At 44.9% G+C, this 22,133-nt stretch overlaps 1 protein-coding gene across 1 annotated transcript in view; it reads left to right on the top strand.

Annotated features, from left to right (window-relative positions):
• Positions 1–22,133, top strand: part of LOC142251072 (cytochrome P450 2H2-like) — a 42,360-nt gene that overhangs the window by 10,436 nt on the left and 9,791 nt on the right. The window contains exons 2-5 of the mRNA XM_075323577.1: positions 5,621–5,783; positions 8,464–8,613; positions 13,739–13,899; positions 16,850–17,023. Of these exons, the coding sequence (XP_075179692.1) occupies positions 5,621–5,783; positions 8,464–8,613; positions 13,739–13,899; positions 16,850–17,023 (648 nt within the window). The remainder of the gene's footprint in view (positions 1–5,620; positions 5,784–8,463; positions 8,614–13,738; positions 13,900–16,849; positions 17,024–22,133) is intronic.

A 22,133-nucleotide genomic window follows, 5' to 3' on the forward strand; every position in this document is an offset into this window, starting at 1 on the left:
TGCTGGAAGACCCATGACCTCTGAGGAAGATCCAGCTTTCTCACACTGGGCCCTACATTATGCTGCAAAATTTGTTGGTAGTCTTCAGACTTCATAATGCCATGCACACGGTCAAGCAGTCCAGTGCCAGAGGCAGCAAAGCAACCCCAAAACATCAGGGAACCTCTGCCATGTTTGACTGTAGGGACCGTGTTCTTTTCTTTGAATGCCTTATTTTTTTTCCTGTAAACTCTATGTTGATGGCTTTTCCCAAAGAGCTCTACTTTTGTCTCATCTGACCAGAGAACATTCTTCCAAAACGTTTAGGCTTTCTCAGGTAACTCCTGCCTGGCTTTTTTATGTCTCGGGGTAAGAAGTGGGGTCTTCCTGGGTATCCTACCATACAGACCCTTTTCATTCAGACGCCGACGGATAGTACGGGTTGACACTGTTGTACCCTCAGCGTGCAGGGCAGCTTGAACTTGTTTGGATGTTAGTCGAGGTTCTTTATCCACCATCCGCAAAATCTTGTGTTGAAATCTCTCGTCAATTTTTCTTTTGCTTCCACATCTAGGGAGGTTAGCCACAGAGCCATGGGATTTAAACTTCTTGATGACACTGCGCACCGTAGACACAGGAACTTTCAGGTCTTTGGAGATGGACTTGTAGCCTTGAGATTGCTCATGCTTCCTCACAATTTGGATTCTCAAGTCGTCAGACAGTTCTTTGGTCTTCTTTCTTTTCTCCATGCTCAATGTGGTACACACAAGGACACAGGACAGAGGTTGAGTCAACTTTAATCCATGTCAACTCGTTGCAAGTGTGATTTAGTTATTGCCAACACCTGTTAGGTGCCACAGGTAAGTTACAGGTGCTGTTAATTACACAAATTAGAGAAGCATCACATGATTTTGCAAACAGTGCCAATAATTTTTACGTCACCGCCGGAGTCTGCTCCAGTGACTTCTGCTCTGATCGCCAGGCGACGCTGTGTTCCTGCAGTGGATGGTGCTGGTGATGGGAGAGGAGTCGATGCCAGCAGCACCGGTGGGCGCAGGCTCCGATCATCCACTGGGCTGGGTTATCTTGGGATCTCCAGTACCGCTGGCTGACTGTAGGTGGTGGGTGTCTCCCAGCTGAAGTACCATCATTCAGCTACAGCTAATGGGAAGACACCACACCCTTCTTATTCCCCCTCCTGTCTGCTGGCCTCTGCCAGAGATAGTTCTGATTCTGGCTCATGTGCTGTTTATTTTGTGATTCCTGCGCGCTGACTTGCTTGTTGTTGACTACCCTTCTGCCTGCTGTTTTGTACCTCGCTGCCCGATCCGGATTTGACCTCTGCTACGTTTTCTGTTTACGTCTTTGCCTGCCGATTCTGTCCCTGTTCTGCTGTTCCTGGTTTGACCCTGCCTGACGACTACTCTCATCGGACTGCAGCCTTCCATGGGTGGAGATCTCCAGGGCCTTGTGTAATTCTAAATCCCTGTATAGGGGTTAAAGGGTTTCAGGGTTCTGGGGTCCTGCTTGGTGAGGGGCTTCCCTCTAGTCTGTCCATTACATCCTACCTGAGTCTGTTTATCCAGGCAGGTGTTACAATACTTTTGTCCACCCCCTTTTTCATGTTTGGTGTAGAATTATATCCAATTTGGCTTCATGACAATTTTTTTTTTTTTTGCATTGAAGACAAATTAAATGAAGATAATAATACCAAAGAATCTGTGATTGCAATCATTTTCAGGAAGAAACTGAGTATTCTCTGACAGATTTGCAGGGGTGCTAATACTTTTGGCCAGCACTGTAATTGAAAACTGCCAAGAGGTTGAATCCTGGGCAGGCCAGGTGGGCTTTGTTTTTTACCCGGTTTAAGTTTGTTGTCTCTTTTTTGCCAGGCACCAAGAATGTTAAGGCCGATGCCCTTTCCAGGAGTTTCTGCGCTGACTCTTTGGAGGTTGTCGAGCCGTCTACTATCCTGAATGATGGTGTAGTTCTCTCGGCCATTTCGCCTGATCTGCGGTTGGCACTGGCGGAATTTCAGGGGGATAAACCTGAGAGATGTCCTACGGGGAAACTGTTTGTCCCGGACCAATGGAGAGACCGAGTTGTCTCTGAGGTTCATTGGTCTGTTTTGGCAGGTTATCCTGGAATTTTTGGTACTCGGGATCTTGTGAGCCGCTCTTTTTGGTGGCCTTCCCTGTCCCGGGATGTCCGTAGTTTTGTGCAGTCGTGTGGAGTTTGTTCTAGGTTCATGCCCTGTTGTTCACGTTCTAGTGGGCTATTATTGCATTTGCCGGTACCTAAGAGACCTTGGACGCACATCTCTATGGATTTTATATCAGAGCTTCCCGTCTCTCAGAACATGACTGTGATTTGGGTGATCTATGATAGATTCTCCAAGATGGTCCACTAGGTTCCCCTGTCTAAGTTGCCGTCTTCATCAGAGTTGGTGCCTTTGTTTTTCCAACATGTTGATTGTTTGCATGGTATTCCCAAAAACATTGTTTCTGACAGAGGGGTGCAGTTTGTATGCAGATTGTGGAGGATCTTTTGTTCCAAATTGGGTGTTCAGCTGTCTTTCTCTTTGGCGTTTCATCCTCAGGCCAAAGGTCAGACTGAAAGGGCTAACCAGACCCTGGAGACCTATTTACGGTGTTTTGTTTCTGTGGATCAGGATGATTGGGTTTCGTTTTTGCCTTTGGCTGTATTTGCCCTTAACAATAGAGCTAGCTCTACCACATTGGTGTCCCCATTTTTCTGCAATTTTGCGTATCACCCCAGGTTCCTCTCGGGGCAGCTTGAGACGTCTGACTATCCCGGGGTGGATTCGGTTTTAAACAGAATGCAGCAAATTTGGGGGCAGGTAGTGGATAAATTGTTTCAATCCCAAGATTCTGCCCAGAAATTTGCCAACCGGCGTCGGACTGTTGGTCCCCAATTTAAAGTGGGGGACATGGTGTGGTTGTCCTCTAAAAATATTCCTATGAGAGTTCCATCTCCTTTATTTATTTATTTATTTATTTATTTAAGCCCAGATTTATTGGACCTAATAAGATTTCGGAGATTATCAACCCTGTATCTTTCCGTTTGACTCTGCCTGTGTCATTTAAGATTCACAATGTCTTCCATAAGTCCTTGTTGAAGAGACATGTGGAGCCAACAGTTCCTGCAGCAGCACCTCCTGACCCTGTTTTGGTACAAGGGGATCTGCAGTATGAGGTTGAAAAAATTCTGGATTCCCGTCGCAGTAGGCGTCAGCTTCAGTACCTTGTGAAATGGAAGGGTTATGGGCAGGAGGATAACTCTTGGGTTGTGGCTTCTGACATTCATGCGGACAGGTTGGTTCGAGCCTTCCATCATGCTCATCCTGAGCGACCCGGTGGCGTTGGTGAGGGTTCGGTGACCACTCCTTAAGGGGGGGGGTACTGTTGTGAATGTCAGTTATGCTTTTGCTGCTGTGAGGCTCCCTCTTGTGGCCAGGAATGGTTTGGACAGAAACCAGGTGTGTTGAGCAATGGGCGTTTCCATTGCTAACTCTCTGCCTATTTAAACCCTGGTCTGCTGGCAGGCTATGCCGGATGTCAGTTGTTCTTTGTACACCAGCCTGCTTCATCCTGCTCCAGACCACATCTACCCCAGATAAATGCTTGACTCTTTATTTATTGTTTGGTTCTTTTGGTCTTATCTGAGTTGTCATTTGCTGTGGTTATTGTCAGTTTATTTGCATGCAGGAATCTTTACTCTCAGTTGCGTAGCTGGGAAGCTCCATGAAGCTATGTTTGGAGTATTGCTCCTATAAGTCCATGTGTTTGTTGCTTCTTGAATTTGTATGGTTCCTGCTTTCTGTTCATTGGAATGACAAGAGCGCCTGGTATAGGACGGAGTTCAGATCTAGTGATCTGAGGGCTTTTTGTACTATCAGGTTTTTGGATTTTTGTAGGGTTTTTCTCTGGCCACCATCAGTCCCTTTCATATCCTGTCCTATTTAGTCAGTAGGGCCTCACTTTTGCTAATCCTATCATCTATCTGTGTATTGTGTTTTACTATATCACCGCAGTCTTTGAATGTGGGGGGCTTGCTATTCTTTGGCAATCTATTTTCTGAGGCAGAGAGTTATTTATCTTTCCTTCCTTTAGGATAACTAGTTCTCCGGCTGGGTTCGCGGTGCACAGGATGTTAGTTCACCCCTCAGCTACTTCTAGTGTTGATAGTTAGTAAGGGGATGGCGGCCAGATTAGTTGCCAATGCTCTTGTCACCTTTTACCAATGATTTATGGTGGTTTCCATGGTTCCGGATCATAACACTGATGGTACAGTAGATTCAGAGTAAAGGCCCCGTTACACGCTACGATTTATCTGACGATCTCATTAGCGATGTGGCACTCCCAGATCATAGTTACAATTTGCCGAGATCGCACAAAGGTCGTTTAGTAACAGTCACACGTACACATCTCACAAACGACGCTAAATCGTTCAGTGATATATTGTTTGACCAAGGCAGTCGTGTGGATGTTGTTCGTTGTTGGCAGGGTGTCAAACGTACCAATATGTGTGCTGCATTCCAAATGACGAACAATATTTTGAAACTGAACGACGTGTCAACGATCAACGATTTTCAACCTATTTGCGATTGTTCGGAGTCGTTTGCAGGTGTCACACGCAACGACGTTGGTAATGATGCCGAATGTGCGTCACGGAATCCATGACCCCAACGACATATCGTCAGATAAATCGTAGCATGTAACGTCGCCTTAAGTGAGTGATATATACCTACTCTAGAAACCCATTGTCATATTGGTTTATATGTGACAATCTGTTCTTGCAGTTCAGTTGGCTGAATAAAAAATGCCATAAGCAGCAACCTATACTCTACTGTCAAACTCACAGTGTAAAAAAGATAAAAGAGGGGTATTTGATGCCCCCATTGCGGTCCTGTTATTTTTGGATTGATACTACGGTACTTAAAAAAGTATGATGATACATATAAATTAGATGACATAGAACGCCAACTCAAACATTGGGACCATGTGTAAGATGTAAAGAAAACAAGAGTGCAATGATTTTAAAATCTCTTATAGCCATAATTTATTTTCAAAAGAACAAACAACACAGATCATACATCTTTCTGATTTATAAAAAAAAATTACCTTATTTTTCAGATTATAAGATGCACTTGGGAGGAAAGTGGGGAATACATCTTATAATCCATCTGTAGAGCTGAGCGGACTGTCAATAATCCGGGTTCGGCAGATCCGGGGCGGGTTGGTAAAGAAGTCCGGATCCAATCCGGAATCCGACCCCATATATGTCATTGGTGAGTGGAATATGGGAGAGAGAAAGAGAGAGAGAGAGAGAGAGATATTTTTACAGTTGGGGTCCGCTCAATACTATCCATTTGTAATTTACCGGGGGATGGGGGAGTGCAGTGGAGCAGTGTCAGATGGAGGTGGCAGGAGTAGAGCAATGCTGTGGGTGTCCGGCAATGCAGGAGCCATCTCCATTGATAAAAGAATATGTAGGCGGTGCGGACTTCAAAGAAATGTCACCACGAGCTTGTCTGCTCTGTACAGTTTTTGCACATATCGTACTTGTTTGGAGGATACATTTACATTCACCAGTTTTTATGTTTTTTATGTCTCTGTAGCTGAGTGAGACATATGGACCCGTCTACACCATCTACATGTCAAACCTCCGGACCATAGTACTGATTGGATACGATGCTGTGAAGGAAGCATTGGTGGATCACAGCGACGTGTTTAGTGACAGGGGAGACATAGGAGCAGGAGAGATTTTTTCCAAGGATTTTGGTAAGTCACTTAAATAAATTAATAAAATATGATACTTTGCCATGATTACCTGTAAATTGTAAGATATTGAATAACAGTACGTACAGACAGTTTGGTGGTGGTGCGGATGGTGGGGGAGACTTTTTAAATAAACTGTGTGCACAATTCTTAGGCGAGTATTTTGACCATATCATCATTTTTATGCTGATTTTACAACTTCACATTTTGTAAACTTGAATAATTATTGGATGAAGTAGATCATGTGATGTGTATTTGTGTAATGAGGAGGGTTCGACGTAAGGGTACAACGCCCTTTATCAAGGTGTGCAGAATTATTAGGCAGCGTGTTTTCCACAATGGGGCAAAAAAGAGATTTAGCTGACTCTAAAAAGTCAAGAATTGTTACAAACATTAGAGGGATACAGTAGTCTTCAAATTGTTAAGATATTGAGGCAGTCACAGACCCAACAAAAGTTTTGTTGCAAATAGTCATTAGGGTCTCCGGAGTTGTCATATTCCACACCTTCTGTCTCCCTGGAGGCCCAAAAGTACAAGGTGTTTGGTGTTCAGAGACATGGCAGAGGTAAAGGAGGCTGAAACCCGACCAACACTGAGCAAGACACAGAAAATGAAATGTCAAGACTGGACCGAGAAATATCTGAAGACAGATTGTTCACAGCTTTTATGGACTGATAAGATTAGTGACTCTTCAAAAACCAGATGGATGGGCCATGGCTCGATCAGTAATGGGCACAGACCTCCCCTTCTAATCAGATGGCAGCAAGATGGAGATGGGCACTGCTATGGGTTGGGATTATTACAGATGACCTACTGTAAGTGGATCTGATGTGGTTGAAGATGGACTCAAAAACTTACTGGAAGTTTTTAGAAGACTCTTTCTTCAAGCAGTGTTTCAAGAAAAGTCTGCATCCTTTAAGAAAACCATAAATTTTATGCAGGACAATTCTCTATCGGAATCTCCACTGCTCGTCTGCCAGTAAAGGCCTTAAAGATGAAAAATAATGACTTGACTTTTTTCCTCAACTGACCTAAACCCTACTGAAAACTTGTGAGCCCTTCCTAAACAGATAATTTACAGTGAAGGCAAACAGTCACCGGTCTGATCAGTATATGGAAAGCTGTGGTTGGTGCTGCCCAAAAAGTTGATTGTTAAAAAATTAAGAAGCCGACAAGACTCCATGGATGAAGTGTAAATCCGCTAGAAGGGCAAAGTAGAGAAGTATGTATATTTTTAATATGGACTAGTTATAAAGTTTGAGCCAGTCCATTATCGAATGAATCAGCTTCTTTTTGGTGACTTACCTTATTCACTCTGGAGTTACTGAGATTGCCGATCGAGGTCCATTTCTCTACAAAATACTCCATGGATGGAAGGCTTATGATTGTTAGCGAGAAGAAGAGTGGCCATATTGGCTACTGATAGTTTTTTTATTTTTATCATAAATATGCTTTTGTACATTTTGAGATGTTTTGTTATTATTCTCACTGTAACAGATGAAAATAATTGATTTGGGAACATTTATGTTTTTCATTTGGTTGCCCAATAATTCTGCATATATTGATATTCCCCTAAGGAAGACAAACCTCACTTTTTCTTACATTTTCAGGTTTATTAACCTTTTGGATTGACTGACAGCTCTGTAGTTCACTAATTAAATTAATCATCCAAAATACAAACAGTCTTGTACACACAGTGTACGTCTTGCTGATGGTGATCTGACAGTGTAGGGCTTGTGAGACTTGTCAGAGCTTGACTGCCCTACTGCAAAGTCTTCCCAACTGTCTAGCCTAACCCACTAACCCATTCAACTCCTGCTCCCCATCCTATAATGAAAACGTAACACCATTTTTGGATAAATTGGCAAGAACGGTCCCTTTTCTTGAGAAACATTACAAAATTAAATAACTATTTACATGCAAAGGAGGTTCTTGGAGCCCCCAAACACCTGACGGACAACCAAATATTATTTATAAACCAGCATTTTTGCCCCCAGCCGTGACCAGAAGCTCAAGGGCACCTCTGTTGCCAGAAAACCATGTCCCTAACTGACTCTCAGGGGACCCCACCCTGGAGAGCCCCCAAATCCACCAGGCAATTACCATTCCAGAATAAATGGAGGGGTGGGTTCCCTATCCATCTGATGTACAACCCCCCCACCTTTCATTTTTCCACCAACTCCAAGAACGCCCCCTCGCCACCACTCACTGAAATGACCTGAACAAAAAATGTTAGAAGCCGTTACCCCAATTCCTCCACCATAAAAGATTGAACATAGGGCGGGACCTTCTCTGCTGGTGCCTCGCACCGATATAGTGGCCCCCCCTTCTCCCCTAAACATATATCAATGTTCCCACCGCTTCTAACCTCCCCTGGCCCTAATAACCTACCCTTTAAACTATTGACCCCACAAAAGCCCACTCTGCACCCTTCAGCTAAATGAACTCCTGGTTGCCCTGCAAAGGAGAGTTATGGGTCACTATGCCCATGGCTCTGCTTTGTCTCCGTTCTCCCTTACTTATCAGATGGATACAGCAGCTTGCAAAATGAAGAATTAAACAATCAAACAGACCTTTTTTACCCAGTTCTACTGTAATGAGGTCTACTGCAGACAAAAAAGACAAAAGATAAAAGTGCACAATCTAGATTTAGAAACTAGTTAACCACATGATTAAATTACAGGGGTGATTGCAAGCAGTGGTGAAAGATGGAAAATCCTTCGTCGATTTACTTTAACAACTTTAAGAAATTTTGGTATGGGAAAAAGAAGCATCGAAGAAAGAATCCAAGAAGAAGCCCGATGTCTGACGGAGAAATTCATGAAGGAGAAAGGTGGGTGGAGAGTTTTATATTGGAAAATAAGTATTTCATACACTGTGGTATTTGCCCATTTTACCACCTAAAAAGAATGTAAAGGTCTGTAATTTTTATCGTAGGTAACGTTTTTCTTTTAAATTCTTCATTTAGTAGGAACCAGAAAAAAATAAGGTACAAGTCCTTGGACCTAAAGGCCCAACTGCATCAACCATGGTGCATTCAAAACAGATAGTACAGGAAAGTAACCATAACCTGAGGCACATATTGTCGTACAACCCATTTTATAATATGCGAATATGCAAGTTTCCAATATTTTATGCATACCTGAAAGCAAAAGATGGCAGAGAAGAAAAGGTAGAAATACAAGACGAACATAAAAAAGAAGAAAATGAAGGGGTTGGGTAAAGTCGTTTTGGCAAAGAGAGGGAGAGAGGAAGAAAAGAGGAAGGTGGGTTTTGTGGTGGGGAGGAAAGAGGGAGGGGAAGGTTAGGGGGGAGTATACTGGAGGCCACTCCAATTCTCCATCCTTGGCGAAATTGTGCATCTAGAACTATCTTGATGTCCCGGCATTGGTACCCGCAGGGCCCCCCAACAGCAACCAGTATATCATAGGTAACTTCAACTGTGCCAGACAGAATAATAAAATGCAGAAAATCCCAGTGTATGATTTTTAATTAATTAATTTGCATTTTATTAAATTAAATAAGTATTTGATCACCGACCAGCCAGCAAGAGTTCTGGCTCTCACAGACCTGTCATTTTTCTCCCACTCTGCACTCATTACCTGTATAAATTGCACCTGTTTGAACTCCTTACCTGTATAAAAGACCCCTGTGCACACAATCAATCACACTCCAACCTCTCCACCATCGACAAGACCAGAGAGCTGTTTAACACTAGAACTACTGGACTCGTGACACCTATATAGAAATACATGGTGCAAAGTAGTCAAAATGACTACCTCAGTAGTTCTAGTGTTAAGGACACCAGGGACAAAATTGTAAACCTGCACAAGGCTGGGATGGGCTACAGGACAATAGGCAAGCAGCTTGGGGAAAAAGCAACAACTGTTGGAGCAATTATTAGAAAATGGAAGAAACACAAGATGACTGTCAATTTTACTCAGTTGGTGGCTCCATGCAGGATCTTTCCTCATGAGCTAAAGATGATTCTGAGAAAGGTCAGGAATCACCCCAGAACTAAATAGGAAGAGAGCTGAGACCACAGTCTGAAAGATTAGTTAGTAACACACTATGCCGTTATGCTTTAAAATCCTGCAGAGCACACAAGGTCCCCCTGCTCATACTACCACATGTCCAGGCCTGTTTGAAGTTCATCAATAACAATCTTGATGATTCAGAGGTGGCATGGGAGAAAATCATGTGTTCAGATAGGACCAAACAGAACTTGTTCATATCAACTCTGGTTGCCATGTTTGGAGAAAGACGAAGGGTGAGTACAACCCCAAGAACACTGTCCCAACCATACAGCATTGGGATGGAAATATCATACTTTGCTGAATGACTTTTTTTCTACGGTTTTTATACAAGAAAATGCCATGGCAGATGACATGACCAGTGATACCATAAATTCACACTTGAATATTACCTGCTTAACCCAGCAGGAAGTACGCCGCCGCCTCGAAATCACTAAGGTTGACAAATCTCCGGGCCCGGATGGCATACACCCCAGAGTACTACAGGAATTGAGTTCTGTGATAGATAGACCATTATTTTTAATCTTCTCAGATTCCTTAATAACAGGGTCGGTACCGCAGGACTGGCGCATAGCAAATGTGGTGCCAATATTCAAAAAGGGGACAAAAACTGAGCCGGGAAATTATAGGCCGGTAAGTTTAACCTCTACGGTTGGTAAAATCCTTGAGGGTTTCTTGAGAGATGCTATATTGGAGTATCTCAAGAAAAATAACCTTATGACAGAGTATCAACATGGGTTTATGAGGGATCGATCCTGTCAAACTAATTTGATCAGCTTCTATGAAGAGGTAAGTTCAAGTCTGGACCAGGGAAATGCAGTGGATGTTGTGTATATGGACTTTTCAAAAGCTTTTGATACGGTGCCACACAAAAGGTTGGTACATAAAATGAGAATAATGGGGATAGGGGAAAATATGTGTAACTGGGTTAAAGACTGGCTGAGTGATAGGAAACAAAGGGTGGTTATTAATGGTACGTACTCGGACTGGGTCTCAGTTCATAGTGGGGTACCACAGGGGTCAGTATTGGGCCCACTTCTTTTCAACATATTTATAAATGACCTTGTTGGGGGCATGCGGAGTAGAATTTCAATATTTGCAGATGATACTAAACTCTGCAGGGTAATCAATACAGAGGAGGATAATTTTATATTACAGGGAGATTTATGTAAATTGGAGGATTGGGCTGAGAAGTGGCAATTGAAGTTTAATGTAGATAAATGTAAGGTCATGCACTTGGGTAGAGGAAATAACATTTATGATTATGTACTTAATCGTAGAACACTGGGTAAAACAGACACAGAAAAAGACTTGGGTGTATTGGTGGATGGTAAACTTCACTTTAGTGGACAGTGTCAGGCAGCTGCTGCCAGGGCTAATAAAATAATGGGATGTATTAAAAGAGGTATAAGTGTTCATGAAAAAAATATAGTTCTACCTCTGTACAAGTCACTAGTGCGACCACACTTAGAATACTGTGTACAATTCTGGTCACCGATATATAAGAAGGACATAGCTGAACTAGAGAGGGTGCAGAGAAGAGCCACCAAGATTATTAGAGGAATGGGTGGGCTGCAATACCAAGACAGGTTATTAAACTTGGGGTTATTTAGTTTGGAAAAACGAAGGCTTAGGGGGGATCTAATCACAATGTATAAATATATGAGGGGACAGTACAGAGACCTTTCCAAAGATCTTTTTACACCAAGGCCTGCGACTGGAACACGGGGGCATCCACTACGTCTTGAGGAAAGAAGGTTTAATCATAATCACAGACGAGGATTCTTTACTGTACGAGCAGTGAGACTATGGAACTCTCTGCCACATGATGTTGTAATGAGTGATTCACTACTAACATTTAAGCAGAGCCTGGACGCCTTTCTTGAAAAATGTAATATTACCAGTTATGTATATTAGATTTTATGACAGGGTATTGATCCAGGGAACTAGTCTGATTGCCGGATGTGGAGTCAGGAAGGAAATTTTTTCCCCATTGGAACTTGTTTGCCACATTGGGGTTTTTTTGCCTTCCTCTGGATCAACATGTTAGGCTACAGGTTGAACTAGATGGACTTAGAGTCTCCCTTCAACCTTAAAAACTATGATACTATGATACTATGATACTATGATACTTTGGGGTGCTTTTCTGTAAGGCCCGTTTCACACGTCAGTGAAAAACACTGACGTTTTTCACTCTCATGTAAAACACGTACATGTCCCTCCGTGTGCCGTGAATCACGGCACACGTGGGTTGTCTAAGTGCAATCCGGGCTCCATTCTCCGTGGCCCGTGATTGCACTTAGAAATCAATTCACCTGTGCGCGCTCCCGCTCTCCATGGTGCTGATCGCTCCCGCGGTGCAGCATCCGGCCGGCGCTGACCCCCGCAGCAGCTGCTTCCGGGTCGGCTGTGTTGTGCATCATGAATATGCGCGACAGTAATGAGCCGGCTCAGAAGCAGCAGGCTGCACGAGCTACAGAGAGCGTCGCTGGAGCCGGGTGAGTAAAAATGATTTTTATTTTAAAAGCACGTTTTTTTCTGGCATGTGTCTCACGGATCACACCACTGCGTGGTCCGTGGGACTTCAGTGATGCCAGAAAAAAATGGACATGTCTCCGTGCGGCAATCACGGACACGCGGGTACGCCGCACGGAGACACGTGCAGTGAAAAATCACTGATGTGTGAGCAGACCCATTCATTATAATGGGTCTGCGTATGTCAGTGATTCTGGTACGTTTAAAAAAAAGGACAAACGTACCAGAATCACTGACGTGTGAAACAGGCCTAAAGGGTACAGGACGACAGCACCGCATTGAAAACAAGATGGATGGGGTCATGTATCTCGAGATTTTGGCCAACAACCTTCTAATCTCAGTAAGAGCATTGAAGATGGGTCATGGCCGGGTCTTCCAGCTTGACAAGAACCTGAAACACAAAGCTAGGGAAACTAAGAAGCGGCTCCGTAAGAAGCATTTCAAGGTCCTGGAGTGGCCTATCCAGTCTCCAGACCTGAACCCAATAGAAAATCTTTGGAGGGAGCTGAAATTCAATGCTGCCCAGCAACAGCCCCAAACCCTGAAAGATCTGGAGAAGGTCTGTATGGAGGAGTGGGCCAAAATCCCTGCTACAGTGTGTGCAAACCTGGTGCAGATCTACAGGAAACATCTGATCTCTGTAACTACAAAGGTTTCTACCAAATATTAAGTTCCGTTTTGTATTGTATGAAATACTTATTTCATGCAATAAAATGCAAATTAATTATGTGAGTTTTTGATTTTTTTTTATTCTATCTATAAAAGATGAAGTTACTATAAAAATTCCAGACTTCTCCATTCTTTGTAGGTGGGAGAAGTTGCAAAATCGGCAGCATATAAAATACCTATTTTCACCACTGTATAAATCTACAGCTTAGACTAATGATTGAAAGACCTTAGTAACAATTACTGTTAATAGTAAAATGAGGATATTCACATTCACAATAACTTGCTCAGACATTTGTAGTTTTAAAAAAAATCGCTGACAAATTACATTTTTTTGATGGACAGTGGAAAAATATTTCCTAATTTTAAGGTCTGCCCTGTTATGTCTGGATGATGGGGAATCCTGCCTCCTAGGAACCTGCATGATTTGAATGGGAGACCAAAAGATTAGACATATGGAAGTTCAACATTACCGATCCTTCATTTTCTCAGTGTCTGCAATTAGGAGACTGTTCGGCTGCCCGCTGCTATGTTAGATCAATGGCGGATCATTCAATGGATGACATTTTTAGGTAAAGTCAACATTAACTTGAGCGTATCGTGCACAACAGACCCCAGATCAGCAGTTGTACTATGTACTATTTTTCCCATGGTCCATATTTTCCTTATATATGTTTTGCATTGTTTGGTAATGACTGTCGATGTCTTTATATTTACTTACAGACTCTCCAATTAACCCAATAGATATAATGCGACTCGCTGTTTCCAATGTCATTTGCTCAGTTGTATTTGGTGAAAGATTTGACTACGAAGATCAAAAATTCTTAAGGCTCATTTCACAATTTAATGAAATTGTTGAAGTGTTCAACAGCACTTCAGGACAGGTAAATAATTGCATGTTTCCAACTGTACAACCTATGTCATCCTATCTGGCAAACAGAGACGAGATCAATTGGCCTGGTCACTCGCCTTGTGTGATTGTGTGACGCACAACCAGCAATATAGCCGTAGACCAGCTGCTGCAGAATCCACATGCCCTAAGGCCAAACGAGAAGTACTGGAACCAGAATAAAACCATGGAACAAGAATCGCGCTACTGCAGACAAAATATTGATCCAATACACTGGTAGAAGTTGGTTTTGACTTCGAAACGCGTAGAAATAAACCACCTCTCACACATCATCCAGTGCATTGGATGTACAATTTGTCTGCAGCTGGTTCTTCTTCCACGATTTTATTCTGGTTCCAATACGAGGGGCTGCTGATAAGTCTTTGGCTTTATCCGGAGTGAAATTAGATAGGATGATGAAACTTTACATTTATTCCAAGTTTTGTAAGCCTAGAAAAAAGAAGGATTTCGGTTGTGTCTCAAAACCGGCATCTGTAGCAACCATGGCATCAGAAATGGTGTGAAATTTGGTACCCTTGAGGTGTTTCTTAAGGTTTGGAAACAGATGATAGTCGGAGGGAGCTAGATCTGGTGAATAACGCGGGTGGTCAACGAGCTGGAGGCCCAGCTCTGCCAGTTTTGCCGTGGTCGCTTGTGCAGTGTGAGCGGAGGCATTGTCTTGCAGGAACAAGATTCCTTTGGACAGCTTGCTGTGCCTTTTGGCCTTCACAGCTGCCTTCAGTTGGTCCAAAAGTTCAATGTAATACCTTGCATTGATGGTGGAACCCTTTTGAAGGTAGTCCACTAGCAGCATGCCCTCCTTATCCCAGAACACATAAACCGTCACCTTAGTGGCTGATTTTTGCACCCTGAACTTCTTTGGACGAGGAGAACCCCTGTGCCTCCACTCTTTTGACTGCTCCTTATTTTCAGGGTCATAAAATAGATCCAGGTCTCATCGATAGCAACCAGTCAATCCAGGAAGTTCTTATCGGTCTGGAAACACTGACAAATGGACCGGGAAGTTTTTACTCCCTTGCTTCTCGCTCTGTTGTCAAACATTTGGGGACCCACTTTGCAGATCGCTTCCTCATGTCCAAATGTTCATTGATAATGACAAAACACGTTCACGGGAAATCCCCATGATGTCTACAATTGCTTTAGCTGAAATTCTTCGATTCTCCAGTATGAGGTTGTGCATAGCATCGACGATCTCCAGAACAACAACTACTCTCGGTCGTCCAGGATGTTCCTCATCATTGGGGCCACAGTGGCCTATTTTAAATTTGGCAACCCAGTTCTTAACTGTGGAATATGAAGGCCATTGATCCCCCAAAGTCTGTGACATATCACCATGAATATCCTTTGCGGACTTTCTTTGCAGAAACAAGAATGTTATCACTCCTCTGCTCTCAGTTGCTGTGAATATCGCATTAGACTCCACCATTTTGTGTTCCCGCATGCATAGAACACTGGTGCCATAAGCAACAAACACAACATTCTGAAAACATATATTAGACACATAAGGCGTTCATGTCATGTAACATTCGTTACCATAGAAACAACAAAAGATCACAAAGCCAAAGTCTTATCAGCAGCCTTTCATACATACAGTACATATGCCAAGATGGTGTCTTTCCAGTCATTGTGTTTTCAGCAAGTCTTTTCAGACCCTGTCCCTGGTCTGGGCTCTGCTCCTTCCATTCCTGACCATTACATTTTCTTGTACTCCACGTCAAGCTTTGCTTGTAGGCCAAAGTGTTCCCATGTGATGAACAAGATTACAAAGCCTAAAGGGCGCTTTACACGCTACAACATCGCTATCGATGTTGCTAGCATTCGCACCCACCCCCGTCGGTTGTGCGTCACGGGCAAATCGCTGCCCGTGGCGCACAACATCACTAGGACCCGTCACACTATACTTCCTAGCGACGTCGCTGTGGCCAGTGAACCGCTTCCTTTCTAAGGGGGCGGTTCGTGCGGCGTCACAGTGACGTCACACGGCAGCCGTTCAATGGAAGTGGAGGGGCGGAGAAAGAAAGTGACGCCCCGCAGGTAAGGTGTTGTTCCTCGTTCCTGCGATGTCACACATAGCGATGTGTGCTGCCTCAGGAACGACGAACAACCTGCATCCAGCACCATCAACGATTTTTGGGATTTGAACGACGTGTCAACAATCAATGATTAGGTGAGTATTTTTGATTGTTAGCGGTCGTTCATATGTTTCACACGCAACGAAGTCGCTAACGAGGCCAGATGTGCATCACGAATTCTGTGACCCCAACGACATCTCGTTAGCGATGTTATTGCATGTAAAGTCCCCTAAAGACTTATCAGGAGCCCCTTGTACTTCTCGTCCTATATGGCACTCATACACACTTATGTCTGTCCCCTCACATTGGGTAGCTTGAAAAAAAAAAATGGGACAAGTAATAGGGATTATGGCACACGGTTCAACAAAAATGAAATTTTTCTCGCCGGTCTTGATGAGGGGACAGGGTGGAGTCTGAAGTTCCTGATTAAGACGCATTCCTCTTTATAAATCAGGCAAGTCACCAAGTACTGTAGAATGCGTCTCCATGTCCACCTCGCCACAAATCAAATTCCAGTAAGATTTGTGACATAAGGAAAGCCGACACTCATCATGAATTTAACCCTGCTCCTACCTCTGCCGAAAAAAATCTTCATTTTTGGGCAAAAGAACTGTGACTTTTCAAAGCTTTTTACAACAGAATTCTGTCGTGAAAGCTTTGATGAGTCAGGACCGTTGGCTGCAGGCTCAGAAAACTCTGTGTTTGTGTATAGTCTGAAATCATTGAGAAGTTAAATTTTTTGAAATTTAAATTCAGCTTATTTTTATAAAAGAGGGCATAGAAAATAAATGACATGGACATAACTATACTATAGTAATATCTTGTTTTTCTATTACTTCTTTCCTTAATTAGCTCCTTTTCATGTTCCCAAAAATAATGTCCCACATTCCTGGTCCTAGGAGGGTCATTAAACTGATGAACAACCTGAAACAATTTATTAAGGAAATTACAGATACCCATCGAGCCACCCTGGACGAGAATTGCCCACGTGACTTCATAGATTGCTTCCTCATGAAGATGGAAGAGGTTTGTTTCTTTATAATCTTAGATTTTCGAACATTTGAGGATCACATATTGTATGTAAAGAATGTGCACAGTAACCAAAATAAAATTAGCTTTGAAAAAAAGCAATGAAATGGAAATAAGTCGATCTGCAGAGAACTTACCTTGAGCTGAATTTCCGGAATTATGAAGACGCCCACAAGTTTAAATCAAAACACTCAATTTGGGAAGATTTGTAGGTGAGAAAGATAAGTGTATATTGTACTCTGCAGCAGATGGGCAACCAGTGCAATGACTGGCACAGAGTGGAGGCATTGGTGTCGTGGTTGGAGAGCTATATCCTGGCTGCAGCATTTAGGATGGATGGGAGAGGGGAGAGTTTATTAAAAGGAAGACCGATTAGTAGAGAGTTGCAATAGTCCAGACAAGAATGAATAAGAGCGACAGAAAGGGGTACTTTGCACGTTGCGACATCGCTACTGCGATATCGTTGGGGTCAAATCGAAAGTGACGCAAATCCGGCGCCAGTTACAATGTCGCAACGTGTAAAGCCTAGATACGCCGATTTACGATCGCAAAAGCGTCGTAAATCGGCGATCTGTGTAGCGTCAGTCATTTCCATAATTTCGGGATGACCGCTGTTATGATGTTGTTTCTCGTTCCTGCAGCAGCACACATTGCTGTGTGTGAAGCCGCAGGAGCGAGAAACATCTCCTTACCTGCCTCCACCGGCTACGTGGAAGAAAGGAGGTGGGCGGGATGTTTACGTCCCGCTCATCTCCGCCTCTCCGCTTCTATTGGCCGCCTGCCGTGTGACGTCGCTATGACGCCGCACGACCCGCCCCCTTAGGAAGAAGGTGGGTCACCGGCCAGAGCGACGTCACAGGGCAGGTAAGTGCATGTGAAGCTGCCGTAGCGAAAATGTTTGCTACGGCAGCTATCACCAGATATCGCATGTGCGATGGGGGCGAGTACTATCGCGCTCGGCATCGCTAGCATCGGCTAGCGATGTCGCAGCGTGGAAAGTACCCCTAAGAGTTTTTTCAGAATCAATGGTAAGAAAATGTCAAGTTCTAAAGATGTTTTTGATGTGGAGGTGACGTGATCAATCTGAGTCAAATATGACCCCAAGACAGCAGGCGTAGTGCTGGTGTGGCGCCCCTGAGGCTTCCGTCGCCACAGGTCATTGCACCCCATCAGCGGTGTGATGCCCCATTCTGGGAGAGGAAGAGAGTGAACTCCGGTCCCCTGGTAAATCCACACTACACCCATTGCTAGGGACACACAGGACCAGGGAAAGTGGCAGGCAACCCTCCCATGCTGCATGCTGAGAGGGGCTGTAAGACCCATCCCTGCTCCCATAGGGTGGTAGCTTAGCAACTGTGGAGGTGGGAGGAGCCACCAGAGAGCAGATAGAGAAAGGAAGGTCAAGTTAGTTTCAGTTTACCTCAGGGAGTGAGAGAAGCAGCATGTAGTTGGAGGAGAAGAACGAGAGAAAGGTGGGAGGAGGAGGCCTGCTGGAGGCAGGCAAGGAAGAGAAAGAAAAAAAAGAAAGAAGGAAAGAAAGCTCCAAGTCAGCCAGGAGCAGAGGAACTGAAAGAGACGCTTCCTGGTGAAGACCCTGGGACCCAGAGGTCCAGGTGACACCACGTAGGAGACAGAAGGGGTCGCAGGGCCGCGGGTAGTCCTGACAGTTACTACGAGCAGGCCTAGGGGTACCAAGGACGCAGGGCCCTAGAACTGCCACAGGGGTGCAGGCTGCGGTGGCCTGGTCCACAGTGACATCGGTGGAGGGATCCAGCTGCGACAGGGGACGGTCCCTAGAGACTGGAGGAGTGCAAAGACAATCTCCAAACAGTAAAAACTGAGGCCCCGGGACGTTGTAAGCTCCCAGGGCCAGAACCCATAGCAGCCGTCCAGAAAAGGGGTAATCAGCCGACAGGTGACCCCCCAGCCTGGAGGCTGTAGTGGAGGCCGAGCCAGGTCCATCTTAACTAAGGCAAGGCTAGTGAAGACAGCAGAGAAGGAGACACTAAGAGAAGGGTACCGGATTTCACACTCTGAATCACCCAGAAGACGGAGGTCCCTGACAGAGGTTCCAGCAGTCCAAGGGTCCTTCTGCCCTGACGAGAACTGTGAGTAAAGAACTAGAACTGCACCCTTGAAGTTGCCTCAGTTATTTCATCTGCATAGACATTTACAAGCACCAACTGTGCCCCGGGCATTGCTCCACCTGTGGGGAACAGTACCACCATAGCTGCCATCACATCATCCCGGTGGCCTCACACAGCAGCGGCGGCTTATTAGCCGCATACCACAGGTGGCGTCACGAACACAAACTTAAAGTCATCAGCCACATATTCTACTGACACCCACCAGGGCCACGGAGCCGGGCCCAGCCACCACTGACTACCACCGGACTAGTCCGGCCCGGCACCGGGTGTCCCATAGCCCTGGGGTGGGCGAGTCACTGGGGAGCAGTGGTCGAACCACACACGGAAATGGTAATATTAGTTTTAAGAAGGTTAGTAGAGGTCAGAAAGATAAGAAGTTCAATTTTTAACAGATTCAGTTTTAGATAGAGGGAGGACATGATGTTGGAGACAGCAGACAGACAATCACTGATATTTTGCAGTAATACAGGGGTGATGTCAGAAGACGATGTGTGTAATTGAATGTCATCATCAGCATAGAGATAGTACTGAAAACTGAATCTACTAATAGTTTGCCCAATAGGGGCAGCAAATTGAGAGAAGAGGACCTAGGACTGAACCCTGAGGAACCCCAACCATAAGGGGAAGAGAAGCCAGCAAAAGATACAGTGAAGGAGTGGTCAGAGAGTAGGAGGAGAACCAGGAGAGAGAGGTTTCCTTGAGCCCGATAGAGAGGAGCATAATGAGGAGGAGCTGGTGATCTGTTGCGGGCGGAGGAGGGGGCGCTGCGCTCACCCACTGCTCGGGTCCGGCTGCTGCTGCTGCTCAGTGGTGGCTCGAGCGGTGGGCCGGATCCCGGGGACTCGAGCGGCGTTCCTCGCCCGTGAGTGAAAGGGGGTGGTTTGGTTTAGGGATATTGTCCGTGACGCCACCCACGGTTGTGGTGAGGTTAGTCACACCACCGCTGCTCTGGACAGGGATCCCGGGAGCGGTGACAGGGAGCAGCTTAGATGTTGGTTCTCCCCTCCGTGGGTAGGGGTTGGTTGTCCGGGGCCCGGTGAGGGAGGTAGGGATGGTTGGCAGGCGGGTTACGGGGCCTGGTGAGGTGCAGGGTCACGGGGCAGCGCTGTGCCGCACGGCACAGTGGTACTCACTCAGCCAGTAATTCACACAGAGTCTCTGGTCAAACAAACAGCTGGATGGACGGGTCCCACAGACGGCTGCGGTTGTTCTCCTCCCGGCAGGTTGATGGTGACTGCCTTTCCCTGCACCTGTGTTTTGTGTAACGGTTGCAATGGCTTCCCACCGGTAACCCGCTCCCCAGCTTGGATGGGTGCTGAAGGAGCCCCTTTTGCCCACAGGCTCTGGCCCTGGGAACTGTAGCCTTTGCGGTGACTGTGTTTCCCTTTACGGTTTGAGCTGTTGCCTTTAATCGGGTCTTGGCTACTGGGAAACCCCGGAGGTTCCCTTCGCTAATGGATTTGACCAATTTGCGGCGACTCCAAGCCTGGTCGGGGTCCGTAGGCCCTGCCGAATGGTGCTGGCTTCTCTTTGCTCTCCGATCCGGTACCGCCGGGCTCCGCCTGTCCACGGTCCTTACGGTTCACTCTGATTAGCCTCTCCTGCAGACGGTCACCACCGTCTGCCAACCTTGCTGTTTGTGCCCGGGCTACATACCCGGACACGGTCAGTCTCCTCCTTTACCACTTCACTCTTCAACCTCCCAAACTAATCTCAAAAACTCCTCCCGCCTCCAGGGCTGTGAACTCCTCGGTGAGCGGGACCAACCGCCTGGCCCACCCCCTGGTGTGGACATCAGCCCCTGGAGGAAGGCAACAAGGGTTTTGTATTTGGCTTCGGTGTGCCAAACCCTGTGTACAATCCTCAAGGCACCTTGTTCTATGCAATAGTGCTACAGTGCACCTCATCTTTCATCCTCCAGACACCCACTATCAGCGACTCCTGACTAAGACCCGCGCGGGTCGAAACGTCTGATTGCATAGTCGCAATTCCTTATTTAATAAAATTTGTCACATTTTGCATCACATATATCGAGTGCAGTGAATTCGTTTGGGATTTGATACTAGGGTCTTTGACCCAATTTTCACTTGCACCACCATCATCATAAATCTGAGTGCAGACCATCGTTCTTTCTACCTAACTGCCATGTGTAACAGTAGGGCACTTACAAAAATGTGGCACTTGGTTAAAATCTACTGCACAAGTGCCTCCCTGCATGAGTGCCTTCCCCTTTGCTGTGTCAAAATATATGGGGAGGTTTGTGCTTAAATTCAGGTCTAATTGAACTTGTTAACAATCATTCAACTAATTTAAGATGGCAGGAGGCAATAATATACAAAGACCAATAAATAAGCTTTCAGGCCAACATAAATCATAAAATCATTGAAAAAGTGAGATAACCTTACAGCAACAGGGAACAGACACAGTGAGATGAATGAGATGTGTACCTGAAGAGAAGAATGATAAATGCTACATTCATGTCATGTGTATTTGCAGGGCATTTATACAAATCTGGCACTGATTAAAAAGTACCCCCTGCACAAGTTATATATAGGGAAGTGCTGGACCTGTATAGTCACTCACTGACTTTGTGAATTGATTGATACATGATAATCTGCCATATTAGCACCTTAATAACAAACATTTTTAATCATTTAAACAACTGTTAACATGGAGGGAAATAATAAGCTCCTCAGTGCTATTTTTGATACTGAAACAAAATACTGCATCCAAGGCTTGTGTGTCACAGAAAGTGTGATTCTTGAAATGTAAGATGGGTAAGCCGCATTTTTTGACACCGTAAAGAAAAATTTCTAAAATGTGTGTATTGTAAAAAATATCAATGTTTTGCACACTTTTTTGCTGTATCAAGCCAATATTACACCAGTTCATGTGCACACGTCACTGGAATTCAGCAGTCAGGTACCACCAGTTACCATCCATTTTCCCCTCGTCCGAAA

This window comes from Anomaloglossus baeobatrachus, chromosome 9 (assembly GCF_048569485.1).
Source record: "Anomaloglossus baeobatrachus isolate aAnoBae1 chromosome 9, aAnoBae1.hap1, whole genome shotgun sequence".
Classification (NCBI taxonomy): Eukaryota; Metazoa; Chordata; class Amphibia; order Anura; family Aromobatidae; genus Anomaloglossus; species Anomaloglossus baeobatrachus.